This window comes from Benincasa hispida, chromosome 4 (assembly GCF_009727055.1).
Source record: "Benincasa hispida cultivar B227 chromosome 4, ASM972705v1, whole genome shotgun sequence".
NCBI lineage: Eukaryota > Viridiplantae > Streptophyta > Magnoliopsida > Cucurbitales > Cucurbitaceae > Benincasa > Benincasa hispida.
The window spans coordinates 18,949,597-18,964,685 of record NC_052352.1 but is presented as its reverse complement, the minus strand read 5'-3'; the positions used below and the strand labels follow the sequence as shown (position 1 = coordinate 18,964,685).

The 15,089-nt window shown below is 37.8% G+C and overlaps 1 protein-coding gene across 1 annotated transcript; it reads right to left on the bottom strand.

Annotated features, from left to right (window-relative positions):
- Nucleotides 1–374: 374 nt before the first annotated feature.
- Nucleotides 375–13,511, bottom strand: LOC120076623 (serine/threonine-protein phosphatase 2A activator-like). Its single transcript, XM_039030501.1, has 2 exons — nt 12,179–13,511; nt 375–691 (listed from the first exon to the last, which is right to left on the bottom strand). The coding sequence occupies exons 1-2, from the start codon at nt 13,366–13,368 to the stop codon at nt 685–687; spliced, it is 1,197 nt and encodes a 398-aa protein (XP_038886429.1). The 5' UTR covers nt 13,369–13,511; the 3' UTR covers nt 375–684.
- Between the last annotated feature and the right edge of the window lie 1,578 nt (nt 13,512–15,089).

The window sequence follows — 15,089 nt, the reverse complement described above, 5'->3', positions numbered from 1 at the left end:
ACATATAATTTAACCAACTTTTTAGGTTCCATTTGGCAATCATTTAGTTTTTTTTTATTTCTTTTTTTTTAAAATTAAGTCTATTTATCAACATTTCTTACAATGATTTGCATCTTTCTTAGGTACAGTGGTTGAATTCTTAGCCAAATTCTACAAACAAAAACAACTTTTTGAAAACTACTTATTTTAGTTCTCAAAAATTGACTTTGTTTTTTAAACGTGGGTGAAAAGTAGATAACAAAGGAAGAAACCTGAATATGGAAGTAGTGTCTATAGACTTAATTTAATAAATTAAAAAAAAAAAAAACAAACAAAACAAACAAACAAACCTTCCATGTCTAAAACATATATAGTTGCCTTATCAAGAAAGGGACTACAGACAACAATTCAACAAGACTAAGCACAAAACAATACCATTCTACAAGAAAAAGTAGAAATTAATTTCAGTTACGTAGATATTTTAAATAGTAAGAAGATTTCCATTTTCATGTCTACCTCACATTCTAGTTTGAAAGTTGGATTCTCATATTAGGATTCGTCAGACTTAAAGGGCACTAGAGCAATACTACAAGTTAAAAGAGAGTTAAAGAAAGTACATACTTTCCCAGGTTCCATGATTGTACAAAATTTGTTAGCAGAGTAGTGTGAAGTCCGCTGAAAATGTGCACAAATGATGCCCACATCTTATTCCCTGTCAGAATTAAGGAAGAAAATGTCAGATTGCCATCTGCCAGAGAAATCATAACGTTGGTCATTACTGAAAATAAACAAAATGATTTGTACTTCAAACTATCGGATCTTGTTAAACGGATTTATTTTAGTTGTTAATTTTGTTTTACTTCAGATACTCTATATGCATTGTACTAAAGACATGTGACGAGTTCCTTTGCTGAAACTAATTAATAGCAGATCTGTAACACCCCAAACCTAGTGATACATAGAAGGCATGACTATGATAAAGAATTAAGAGGTCATGAGTTCAATCTATGATAAAACGGTATTTTCAAAACGCAAGTAGTACACGTCAAGGTGATAAGTCCCTTGATTGCCTTCAGGTGAAGGCAACAAAAAGGTGTCACCTGAGTAAAATGAGGCGTAATAAATAAATAAATAATATAGAGATATTTATAGATAGCATATATATAGTCGTATAAACTGTCAAAGCCTTACAAGATTAATACTAAATATTAAAACATCAAAGTATCACACCTCACCTCAATAAATTTGAATATATAATATAATTAATTAACAAAAAAAAAAATTTCACAGATAGAAAAAATATCAAATTATTTATAGAAATAGTAAAAAAAAAAAAAATACTAGTACTCTTCTATCAGCATCTATCTGTAATAGACTTCTATCGGTTTCTATCACTGAGATTAAAACTTTGTTATTTTGTGTAAATAATTTTCCTTCTTTTTTTTTTATTTATTTTTGAAAATCTCCCTAATAATAGTATGTGAAAAAATCTAACCAAAAAATGAAATCAGAATCATCCAAGTGGTTTCAAAGATAAAAGAAATAGAAAACAATAAAAATATATAATATATATAAACTGAACTCCACTGACGAAAAGAAATAGAAATATAAAAATATGAACTGTTTCAGATTTATTATACAAAAGAAAATAAATAATAATCATCTAATCATTATTTTGTATTTTAATGATTTAAATTGAAGAATAATTAAAGAACTTCTAAAAAATGATTATAAAAGTTAAACATTTCATTAAAACCCCACCTCATGGAAGAACCAACAACTCAGCAAGAAGTCGAAGAAGAAAGACTAAAACAAATCAACCGAATATGCAGTCAAATGAAGAAGACAAAGTCTACTGAAGAAAAAAAATTCAGAAGCTCCCGATCATGTGAGAAGAACATGAGAAGAAGAAGAATTGAAGAAGAAGTCAAGGAAGAACAATGGCTGTAAAATTTGGAGTCGAACGAAGAAGATGAATAATTTAATTGAAAAGCATGCAAAACCACCGCCTGTCTAAGATGAGATTGAAAATAAAATTGACAATCTTTGCATGGCATTTCATTGGCCCTTTCATGAGTTCAAGGGTTAGATTTCGCGTCTCTTGAGTATTTTCTTTTCAACCAAAAAAAAAGGAAAGAAAAAAAAGAAAAGAAATTATATATTAATCGGGTGTGCGCCTTTGTCAGGAGTGCAGTTAGGTGTGACTTACACAAAGGCGAGAAGACCCTAGGTCGCCTCGCCTCTCGCCTAGGGTCGCCTCAACATCGCTAGTAGCCACCTACCTAAGACTTATTATCCTACGAGTTTCTGATAGACCTCCTATATTTGGAAAATATGAAAGGAGAATTAACAAGAAAAATAGGAGGGGGTACAAATGTAAATGAGGGAGAAGAAGGGAATAAAAGTAGTTAGAGCGAATGAGTAAGGTGGGGACCACTTGTGAGGAATTTGTTATTTGTTACCAAATTAGTACAAACCAAAGGGAGGGGAGTGAGGTAGAGGTAGAGAAGATTTTGATCTGAATTTAGCATGCGAGCTTGTAAGGAGGAGGTCTCGGCTTCCTAGGCTAATTCTGAGCCAAAACAGTAAATACATAACCGGGCATTATCAATTTGGTATCAGAGAAGTTCCTTCTTGGAAGGGCATGGTGAAGAAGATGGAGGCAAGAATGTTAGCAGTCGAAGAACAACTTACCTTGCTACAAGTAGGGATGGAAAATCGAATGGACCAAAGATTTGTGGAAATGCAGCAAGTCACCGAAAATATTATGGCCGCCAAGATTGAAGCCCTGGGAGAAACGCTCGAGCAGAAAATGATACAAGCACTGGAGCTTTGGTCGAAGAAGTCGGAAACAACAGGGGAGGGCGAGTCGGGCTCATTCGAGAGAACAGTGATGGATAAAGGGAAACAACCGGCAAGGAAAGGTATCGGAGAGAGGAGAGAAGTACCATTATTCGATATGAAACTGAGAAAATTGGAGATCCCAATCTTCAAAGGGGAAGTAGGGGAAGACCCGTTGGGCTGGTTTCATAGGGTCGAGAGGTATTTTGTGGTAAATCGCTTGTCGGAGAAGGACAAGATCGAAGCAGTGATATTGTGTTTGGAAGGGGAAGCACTAGAATGGCACCAATGGGAAGAAGAAAGGACACCGATGGATACCTGGGTGAAGTTCAAAGAGCAGCTGCTGCTGCGTTTTCTGCTGGTTAAAGAAGAAGATCGTCGAGCTCAGTTCCTCACACTGAAGCAGGAAGGCAGCGTTCGAGCATACCGGTGACGATTCGAACAACTGTCGGGGCTATTGAAGGATCTTTCAGACGAAACACTAGAAAGTAAATTCGTCAACACACTGAAGGAAGATATCCAAATCGAGATGCAGATGTTCAAACTAATTGGGCTCAAGGAAAAGATGAGGATGGCCCAAATCATCAAGGATACAGAGGAGGCCCGAAGGAAGAAATGGGGTGGAGGTGGCCCAAGCCCATCAAAAGCAATCAGGACTAGGGCAGCAGCAGCGGGCCTCAATGCCACCACGGGTCAGACCAGCCACAACCCGAGTAATCACACGCATCCGACAGCCCGAACCATTTCTCTTAACCCGACCCGCAGCGGAGGTACGTCTTCTAACTCGGTCACACTGAAGGATGTAAACAGGAGGTCGTTCACTGCCGGCGCATTCAAACGACTGTCCAACAGTGAAATGCAGAACCTGAGGAACAAGGGACTATGCTACCGCTGTGACGAGAAGTACACCACGGGCCACCGTTGCAAGAAGAAAGAGTTGAGTATTTTGCTGCACCATGATGAGGAAGAAGATGAGGTAACGGTCGATGCAGGGGAAGAGCCGGGCGAAATTGATGTGACACCGACAATGACTCTGGAATCCATGGTGGTCGAGACCATGGAGAGCGAAGCGGCGGAACTCTCCCTTAATTCATCGACTGGAATTGACTCACCCCGAACAATTAAAGTCAAGGGAGCGATCGGAGATAGGGACGTGGTCGTTCTCATAGATAGTGGGGCATCCCACACTTTCATTGATAAGGAGCTGGTAACAACCCTTGAATTGCCACAAACACCCACGACGAGCTACGGTATAATGTTGGGGACAAGAAGCTCAACCCGGATGACCGACATCTGTAAAGAGGTAATACTAAACCTTCCAAACCTTACCATTATTAATGATTTCTTCCCTTTACCTCTGGGTAGCGCCGATGTGGTGTTAGGAGTCCAATGGCTGATGACGTTGGGTCGAGTTGAATGTGACTGAAGCACATCGGAGATGGATTTCCAAATCGGAGACTGGCAGGTGCACTTAAAGGGAGACCGAAGTTTAATGAAGGCTCAAATATCCCTCAAATCTATGATGAAACTAGTCAGAGAGGAGGGCCAAGGCATTTTGCTCGAATTGAATTCTCTTCTCACCGCGACAGGGGAGGAAAAGCACCGAATAGAGGAAGGGGATGCCCCTGAGATCCTGGAAGTCCTGCAGAAGTACCAGTCGGTATTCCAAGCAGTAGAAGGATTACCCCCAACACGACACCATGATCATCATATTGAGCTGAAGCCAAGAGCAGGGCCGGTGAATGTCAGATCGTACCGGTACCCTTAATTCCAAAAAGATGAAATCGAGAGGTTGGTAGAAGAGATGCTCACTGCCGGGATTATTCAACCTAGCACAAGCCCATTCTCCAGACTTGTGCTATTAGTGAAAAAGAAGGACGGAAGTTGGCGATTTTGTGTAGACTACAGAGCTCTAAACCAAGCAATGGTACCCGATAACTTCCCCATCTCAGTGATAGATGAGCTCCTAATGAATTAGCCGGAGCATAAATTTTCTCCAAGATCAATCTGAAGTCAGGCTACCATCAAATTCGAGTGGCACCCTCAGACGTTCACAAAACTGCATTCCGCACCCATGAAGGCCATTACGAGTTTTTAGTCATGCCGTTTGGATTGAGGAACGCTCCATTGACATTCCAATCGGTAATGAACGAACTCTTACGCTCGTATTTACGGAAATTTGTGTTGGTTTTCTTCGATGATATCCTAATCTACAGTTCCTCGCTCTGTGATCATGTACGACATTTGTCCCTAGTGTTGCAAACATTGGAAGACAATCAATTTATGGCCAACCTTAAGAAATGCACATTTGCGGCCAACCAGATTGATTACTTGGGCCACATGATATTGGCTGAAGGAGTAGCGGCCGATCCGTCGAAGATCGAAGCTATGGTGCACTGACCCACCCCGACCTCTATAAGACAACTAAGGGGATTCTTGGGGCTGACCGTGTACTACCGCAAGTTCGTAGCTAACTACGGCACTATTGCGTTCCCATTGACACAGCAGCTCAAGAAGGAGAGGTTCTGATGGGATGAGGAAGCGCAGGTGGCCTTCGCACCTTGAAGCAAAAAATGGCACAGCTCCCTATCCTAAAGCTCCCTGATTTCAACCAAGTGTTTGTAGTGGAAACGGATGCGTCGGGGGTAGGAGTTGGGGCGATACTGATGCAAGAGGGGCGGCCAATAGCTTATTTCAGCAGAGCACTCCCACCAACGCATCGCCTCAAGGCCGCATATGAACGGGAGTTAATCGCCATAGTCATGGCTGTCCAAAAATGGAGGCCTTACCTTTTGGGTCGAAAGTTCACCGTGCGCACCGATCAAAAAAGCCTCAAATTCTTGCTGGAACAACGCATCATCGCTGAAGAGTATCAGAAATGGGTAGCCAAGCTGATCGGATATGATTTTGACATCAAATACAAGAAAGGCTTGGAGAATTCAGCCGCTGATGCCCTATCTAGACTACCTTCCACAATGGAAATAACCATGTTAAGTATGATCAACTCACTCAATCCAGCAGTGTTTAATAGCCAAGTCGAGCAAGATCCGGAGTTACAAGGCATTCGAGAGAATATTCAAGCAGGATAGCCGTACCCACAAGGTTATTCACTCAAGGGGGACCTCTTGTTGTACAAACAACGGATTATACTGCCACCCCAATCCCCAACGATACCACTACTGCTCCAAGAGTTCCACAACAGCCCGATCGGAGGACACAATAGGGTAGTTAAAATGTACCAGCGGCTAAAGAAAGAATTCTTCTAGAAAGGAATGAAGGCACGAGTAAGAGCTTTCATGGGAGATTGTTCGGTTTGTCAGCAAGCCAAGTATCTATCACTAGCACTCGCCGGGTTACTACATCCGCTGCCTATACCAGAACTAATTTGGGAGGATATCAGTATGGACTTCATAGATGGGTTGCCTAAATCCGAGGGGTATGATTCCATATTGGTAGTGGCAGATCGTTTGTCTAAATATGCACATTTTCTTGCACTCCACCATCCATACAGCGCGGCAACCGTAGCTAGGGTATTCCTTCAAGAAATTGTGCGACTAAATGGAGTTCCCCGGAGCATAGTATCAGATAGAGACAAGATATTCACTAGCCTATTCTGGGAATCAAACTAATGGGTACTCAGCTGAAGAGGAGCACATCATACCATCCTCAAACGGATGGGCAAACCGAAGTTGTCAATCGAGGATTAGAAGCATATCTCCACTGTTTAGCCATGGGAACACCATCATAGTGGTCTAAGTGGTTGGCATGGGCTGAGTACAACTACAACACATCATACCATACAACAATCAAAAGATCACCTTATGAAGTGGTATACCGCCGACCAGTACCCCCACTAGTCTCTTATGAGCCCGGGAACGCAATAGTAAGAGAAGTGGATGTGTTATTGAAAAATAGAGATGAAATGCTCAAGCAATTAAAGAGTAACACTAGAGGCAACCCAACAACGAATGAAAGCATTAGCGGATTCTAAACGACGAGAGGTGAACTTCGAAGTCTCGGATTGGGTGTACATCAAGCTCAAACCATACCGCCAAAGCTCTCTACTAATACATAAACATCCAAAGTTGGCACCACGTTTCATTGGCCCTTTCCAAATCATCCAAAGGATCGGGCTGGTAGCATACAAGTTAGATCTTCCCCTCTGATATTAGCATACACCCAGTACTTCATGTTTCGCAATTGAGAAAGGCCACAGGCACCCTAATGCCGAGAATCACTGCACCACCAGCATGGCAAGTAGGAGAGCAACACAAGCTCAATCCAGTGGCAGTCTTGGGAATTCGGAAGATCGACACCACTATATTATCAACTACTGATTTTGAAGTACTCATTCAATGGGAAGGACTACCAATCGAAGATGCAACATGGGAAGGCGGAGCACAAATTGCCAAACAATTTCCAAACTTTCACCTTGAGGACAAGGTGGTATTTTGGGGGATGGTAATGACTGACCTCCTATATTTAGAAAATATGAAAGGAGAATTAACAAGAAGAATAGGAAGGGGGGTACAAATGTAAATGAGGGAGAAGAAGGGAATAAAAGTAGTTAGAGAGAATGAGTAAGGTGGAGACCACTTGAGAGGAATTTGTTATTTGTTACCAAATTAGTATAAAGCAAGGGGAGGGGAGTGAGGTAGAGGCAAAGAAGATTTTGATCTGAATTTAGCTTGCGAGCTTGTAAGGAGGAGGTCTCGGCTTCCTAGGCTAATTCTGAGCCAAAACAGTAAATACATAGCCGGGCATTATCAGTTTCCTTGACACCCAAATGTTGTAGAGTCAGGCAGGTTGTCCCATGAGACTAATTGAGACGTGCATAAGCTAGCTTGGATTTGAAATCCGGATTCGACACTTGATGACTCCGGCATTCCCCTGCGATCTGGCAACGTTATCCTTGTTTCTCTTAAAAAGCTTCTAAAAGTGAAGATTACCCACAAACTAACACATGTCATTTCAGCATACTTTGTCCTCACTCACATGCTTCCTAAAAAATTTTTCAGGTCACCCAACATAGAAATGTTCCAAGCTAAGCACACATAACTTTGGAGTTACTATGATTGAGCCACCGAAAAGGAATGCACACCTTGTTGGTATAGGTAGTAACTTTCAATCCTTTTAAACCTTTCTTAACCATACATTCATATTCTCATGTTCTCTTTCATTTGAATGTGATCTTGATTCATTCATATACCCCTCCTAAACTCAGGCATTACAACCTTTCTCTCTTTGCATCAACAATATAATCAGAGAATATTGATGTCCCCACATTGTTTTTTCTCTTCCAACACTTATGTTTTTACGGTATCAAAAAGCTTAGATAAGCTCAAAAACCCTTTAAACACAACTCGCATTGGGCGACCAAGGAGATGGATAAGATCGTTATAAATTCCTTCTAAGTACAAATATTGCTCCCTAAAACCTTTGAGTTGCAGTTTTGCCCTCTGTTGGAAGTTTTTCCGATTGGAAGGTTCTTTTATCTCATGAAATTTTGAAGTGGTGTTAAAGTCTCAAATAATTTTTGAAGTTTTGGTCTCCCTTCGCTATTTTGCATTTTCCTTGTTGCTCTTATATTTTTCTATGTAACTTTTGTTTTTCAAGGCATTTTTCCATATATTTTCTCCTTTACTTACTGTTATTTCCTTGTATTTTGAGCATTAGTCTCTTTTCATTTCTTCGATGAGAAGTTTTGTTTCCATTTTAAATAAAAAAAATGCTCCCACCAGTCAGATAGGGAATGGACCTCTCGTCCTATTCAATTTGGAGGGCCGACAATTGGCTCCTTCCAACAAAGAAATAATGCTCTCATTATAATTGTTGTAGAGGTTTGCTCAGGAATAGGTAGGAGTAGGTGGTGTCATGGACACCAAGGTTTGAAATAGTCGAGAACATTGTTATTTTCTTGAATTTCACCAAGGTCAAAGCTGGTAAGTGGATAGGGGACTTCACCTTGAACATGATGATAGAAACCATATGTATTGAAAGATAGACGATAATCAAACTACAAGAAAATCCAAGTGTTAGAGGCACTTGGACCTTCCCAATTACGGATTCATGTGATCACTCAAGCCCTAATTTATTTCCCAAAATATTGCCTGCTTTTTCTATTTCCCACTCCCTCTATTTATAACAAATTACCATAACAATTTCTATGTAATTTCTATTATACCCTTAATACCCGAATTATTTCCTAATAGCATTTCCATCACATGACTTTTCAAATTCTTTCACAATGTCCCTTCAAAAAATGCAACTATCAGTAATTGCTAGAACGATGAGAATAATGGGTGAGATCTAGTTTTTAATAGAGGCCTCTCGCCAGTTGATCGGTCAGGAAGCTCCATGGATAACATTATTTGGATGCTGAACACGTCAGTATCCTTTACAACCAAGTCAACTTTTTTTAATCTGTTTCAGTCAAGAATCACTCTTTAAGTCCTAGGCCATATGGAATTTCAAGTCTCCTAAGGAACGGAAGTTAAGGTGTTTCTGTGGTCTCTTGCTCATAGAAGTCGGGATTGCAGAAAGTTGGTGAGGGGTGGACTTTGTACCCCTTAGTCTGCTGCATTCGTATGTAAAGGAAGGAGAATCTAGATCATATCGTCCTTTCATTGCTCTTTTGCTAAAACTAAGAAGGGCTGGAGAGATTAAATTACTCCGATAGATTGTGGACTTGACTTAACCATTCAACTGCATCGTAATTTTTGAAAAAAGGGGAAGGGAAGATGCCCACCATGTACTCATGTTCTACAGTTAAAAAAGACCTAGAATATATTTTAGATAAACATATGACACAGAAATGCACTTGACGGGATAAGGTACGTTTACGTATCTCTAAAGTCTAACCCAAGTCAACAATGATAACCAAAAAAAAAAGGACCCTAGATATGTAGGATACAAAAAAATAGAACCTATGATGGAGCTATGGAAAGAAATTGTACTCACTTTGACTTCAGTTAAAGGATATAAGGCTCAAATCGTTCCGAAGGTGTCTCAGACAAAAAAAAATAGAGCATACCATACTCAAGGAAATGACTCCAATTGTGTAAAATAGAACCTATAGAATAATTATAAAAGCTTTCCGAAGTTGATGCCCAAAGAGAAACATGAACTCTAACACGAGAACAAACATACGATCGATCCCTCTACAAACCTCAAGACTTGACAAACCACAAAAACCGACCTTCTCCAGAAAAAGGCAGATTGAAGGGAACTCGTCGATCATATTACAAGTAAGCCTAAAACTGAAAATCTGGAAGAAGCCCACAAACTCACAACTTCAAAGAATATGATTTAGGACTTCCTCCACTTTCCGACAAAAGAATACTACACAATGGGCCAACTCCTGTCTCTTATACACATCTAGATGTGTATAAGAGACAGCTCTAACACGAGAACAAACATACGATGGATCCCTCTCCAAACCTCAAGACTTGACAAACCACAAAAACCGACCTTCTCCAGAAAAAGGCAGATTGAAGGGAACTCGTCGATCATATTACAAGTAAGCCTAAAACTGAAAATCTGGAAGAAGCCCACAAACTCACAACTTCAAAGAATATGATTTAGGACTTCCTCCACTTTCCGACAAAAGAATACTACACAATGGGCCAACTCACACCTCCATTCACTAGGTGGATAAATAAGTGTCGTATTTTTTTTTAGTGAAAGGATAAATAAGTGTCGTATTCACTTCAAAGAATCTACTAACAGACTGAATTCACATTCCTTTGCTATCAGTAGTACCAAATTACTCTGAAGTCCTCCATCATTTACTTTCCTCCTCGCATTTTGCTATCAGTAGTATCACGTAAGAAAATGTTGGGGAAGGCAACAATTTGAACTCATTACTTCAAAGTCTCTGTCATCACAATTATCAACTAGGAAGCATAGACAATTTGTTTTAGGCAAAATGTTCACATGGAACATGGACATTCAAAGATGCTTTGGGCATGTTTGACACGATATAAAACTTGTTTGAATGGTTGTCCTTTTCTTTTTTTTTTTCTTTTTTTTTTTTAATTTTAGACATGAGTTTTGAAGAAAAATTGGGGGATAGAGATTCTTTTACGGACAATAATTCTTATATACTAATCATTCATAAAGTAATAGTACAACATCTTCTTCCTCTAGTCACAGCAACTAAATCCTTTTGCATCTTTTAAGTCTTCAAATATCATTAATTGACTTAACTTTGTATGTTTTCAGTGAAGTATATCTTGTTTTTATGTTAAATTTACATGCTTTATCCACAAAGAAGTATTAATAAACCATAATCAATATACATATATACACACATTCTATTAAAAAGAAAATGTGTCTCTAACATGTCAGTGTCCTACTTTTATAGGAATTGATGTGTCACCATATCCTTGTCAGTTCGTGGTTGTGCTTCTCAAGTTCTCAATGAGAAAGGAGTTTGGTGGTTCCTTTCGTGTTTTAATTCTACAAAATGGAGAGCTATTTGAAATCAAGCGTATTTTTGAACTGCTACTGGATGCTTCAACCATTTATCTTCATCAAATAAATTTTTGATAGATATACAGGTTCATTGTTAGATTAAAAACATAAGTAAACATAAATGTGTTATTTTGTTGAATACTTAATAGTATAACTAAATGAAGGTAATGGAGAAGTAATATTAGACATCAAACCTATAGTTTATTCTTGAAATAAAAATAGATCCCAATACTTAATGAAACGGGTAATAATGTCATAATTGCTGAAAATATTTTCAAATATAACAAAATATCACTATCTATCAAAAGTGACATTTTCTGATAGATGTCTATCGTCTATAAGTGTCCATCACTGATAAACAATGTTATATTTGTAAATAAGTTGACTTATTTTTCTATATTTGAAAACAGCCCTAATGAAAATTCATTCTTCAATAATCTGATTTTTTGGGAGATAAAATGCCAATCTATAATTAAAAAGGAAAAAAGAAATTTAAAAAAAAAAAAAAAAAAAAAAAAAAAAAAAAAGGAATGTAGGAGGAATAAGTAAAACACCCCAAGAGGCATCCACATAGCCTAGGAAGGGGCTCCAGTCGTTCAATATTATGACTTGTTTTTACCAATTCATAAACTCGTGTACGTACAGATTTCCAATAAAAAGTATCTTGTTCCTAATCAATGTGCTCTCATAATGAATTCCAAACTCCAACCAAATGTATAACTAAGAGTTCAGAAGAATTCATAATTTCCCTAAAATGTATCACTGAGATATGACCACAGAGCAATGGAATGAAGGTTCTATTCGTGTAAATTATATTAATGTTTCGAAAACAAAACAGAAACCAATGTAGTAAAAATATGAGGAGAATGCACCGGAGTCATACCATTTGATGAGCCAGCCAAAGAGAAAATGCTGCATGATAGGAACTTTTTCCAACACCTCCGCTTTATACATTTTGAGCAACCCACTGTTCACCTTCTTCCAAGCGGGAACCCCACTGATATCATCCAGCAAAGGAGAGTGCTCTGCAAACAGACCCTTCTTCACTTTCTTCACGAAAGCAATACATGAGAGATAGAGATACTCAGAAGAAAAGTTATCCAAGATATCCGGATTGTGAATGGACTTAGGTTTCATATATTTATGGTCAATCAACTGAGAGGACCCGAAAATGAAAGGTAAAAAGTGGTAGTCGTCAAGACCCCAAACCCCGTGTGATCCCGCCGGCTCCAAACAATAAACCAATTGCAACTTTCTCATTAACTCCAGGTACTTAACAAACACTCTAGCCACAACAGCTTGATAGTCTTCTTCTTTAATAAGCTCCAACCTCACCAAGCAATACAACCAGGCAGCGAAATTAGTTTCGTGACCCGTGCCGTAATCGATACGCGTCGAATTTCCGAAGCTATCAGTGAAATAGGGGACTAATTCAACAGTGGCGGATCTCCGATCGTCGGGAAGAAACCGTAGCATGAAATCCTCGCTGTTTTCTACCAAGCGAGAGTGCCAAGTTCGGTACGAAACATTCCCGTATCGAGCTGCTTGCTCGGTGGGAGGAATTTCATCGACCCAATCAATCAACGTGTGAAGAATTGAAATAATAGTATTCACGGTGTCCGATTGGTGGCAAGGATCAGATATTTTGTGGCCACGCATGGATTCAGATAGGGCAACAATGAAACCTAGGAACTTCTTGCCGGAATCAGAATCGTTAAAGCTACGGATATCGTCAGGCGATTGAATTTTTTTGGAAGGAGCTTGAAAAAGAAAAGGAGGCGCAACGGGAAGTACCTTCTCCGATTGAGGAACTGGTGAGAGAATTATGGCTTGCCGGGACTGTTCGTTCGGAGGGAGATTGATGGCCGGAGCTCTAATAGGGCGATAATTTGGAGGCGGTGAAACTTCCGACGACCAAGGTGGCGGCGGAGCAAAAGTGGTAGGGCCGCCGCATTTGCGGCAAGTTCCACATGCAGCAGTAGAATCGTCATGGGCGGAGGAGGAAGAAGATGACGCCGGTGGGCATGAAGTGTCCGGCGATAAAATGGTTTGATGAGAGTGCGGTTGTTCCATTGCTACAGAAACTGAGAAGTTGAATTGGATTGGCGATGATGATCGGATCAGCCGGAGAAACGAAATGGAAGCTGCTTTTGCTTCTGGTTCTGGTTCTGCTTTTGATTCTTTCGAGCGACAATGGAGTTCGTTGGTGGACTTTCTAGGAGTGGCCCATCAAAGCATTTCCAAGCCCAATCTTCTAAACCAGATGGGCCTTCTCCTTTCTTGCATCTACCTTCTTATTAGATTTATTGACCCATTTGTCAAGCAATATTTTTCCTCCTTATAAACTTTAATTATATTTCATAACTAGATTCTTGCATAAATTTTAAATCATTTTTAATATTTTCATACAATCTCTCATATTTAATTTTCGTATTATTTTATGATTATAATAATAAAAAATCTATTTTAATATAATATTATTTTTTATAGATTTTATTTTTAAAATAAATGTTAATTACATTATATATTATCATTAAAATTGGATTGTAATTTAATAATATATTTTTTATTTGTTGACATGGTATGTATTTCTAGAATTAAAAAATACAATATGGTAGTTACATTTTTTTTCTTGCATACATAATCCAATTTTTTCTTTTGCGTAAGGAGTTAAAATTTTATTCAATATATTACAACGTATATGATTATTGGTTTTATATCATCCCTTATTAAATACTATAATTTATCTGCCATATTTTTGTAATAAAACATAATCTCAACAAAAGTTGATTATGAACCGGAATTAAAAGTATATTCAATATATCATAATGTATATGATTACTGGTCTTGTAAATTTTATTATGTACTATGATATATTATATGATATATTCAAAGGATAAAATCATTCATGCAGTTGAGAAACGTCTATTTAATATATTACAATGAATATTATGATGTTGGATGTTTCATTATATACTGTTTTTTATTTGGTATGTGTTTTTAATTCTATGGATTTTGCAAATGGAAATATGAACTTCCCTTGTTTAAGACGTGTTTTTATTATTTTTTTTCCATATGTCTACTTTTCACGTTTCCTTTTTTTTTCTAAAAATATATATATCAGAATTATGCAGGGGTGTAATAAACTTTTGGGCCTAATTTTTACATGATATCCCATTACATTAAGTTATTCATGAAAAAAAAAAAAAAAACAGTGCATTTAAGGTTTTATTGTAATCGGGTCTATTTAATTAGATTATTGCTGTAAAAAGTCTTTAAAAAAAATACACATATAGCCTACTCAATTAGACAATTAATTAAATTTTCTTGTTATTTACCTGAAAACCGTAATGTACTATTCTTTTACTTCAAAATTTGACCTAATTTGCTTTTCCAGTCCACTTTGTCATTATGACAATAAGTTTCTAGCTTCCAAAAATAGTCTTCTTTCAAAAAGTGCACAAGTAAATAAAAATATTCTTAAAAAATTATTCTCTTCAATAATCGATAAGAAAATTCGAATTTTGAATGATAAAATAATAGATATATATATATATATATGATATANTTGAATTTCTAAAATTAAACTAAGATATATTTGATAAATATATGAATAAATCGATTTTTACAATATATTATTTTATATACCAAACAATACATGTGATGTATATTTACATTTTTTTTATTATATTCGACAAATACTTAGAATTTCAAGAGACGTGATTGATTTTCAGTTGAGAATATGGATTAAACTAAAAGAAATCTCTTAAGGTAAATGAAATATTAATTTGAGA

Coding starts and splice junctions, on each gene's coding strand:
- LOC120076623 (XM_039030501.1), bottom strand. CDS start 13,368: ATGGAACAACCGCACTCTCATCAAACCATTTTATCGCCGGACACTTCA.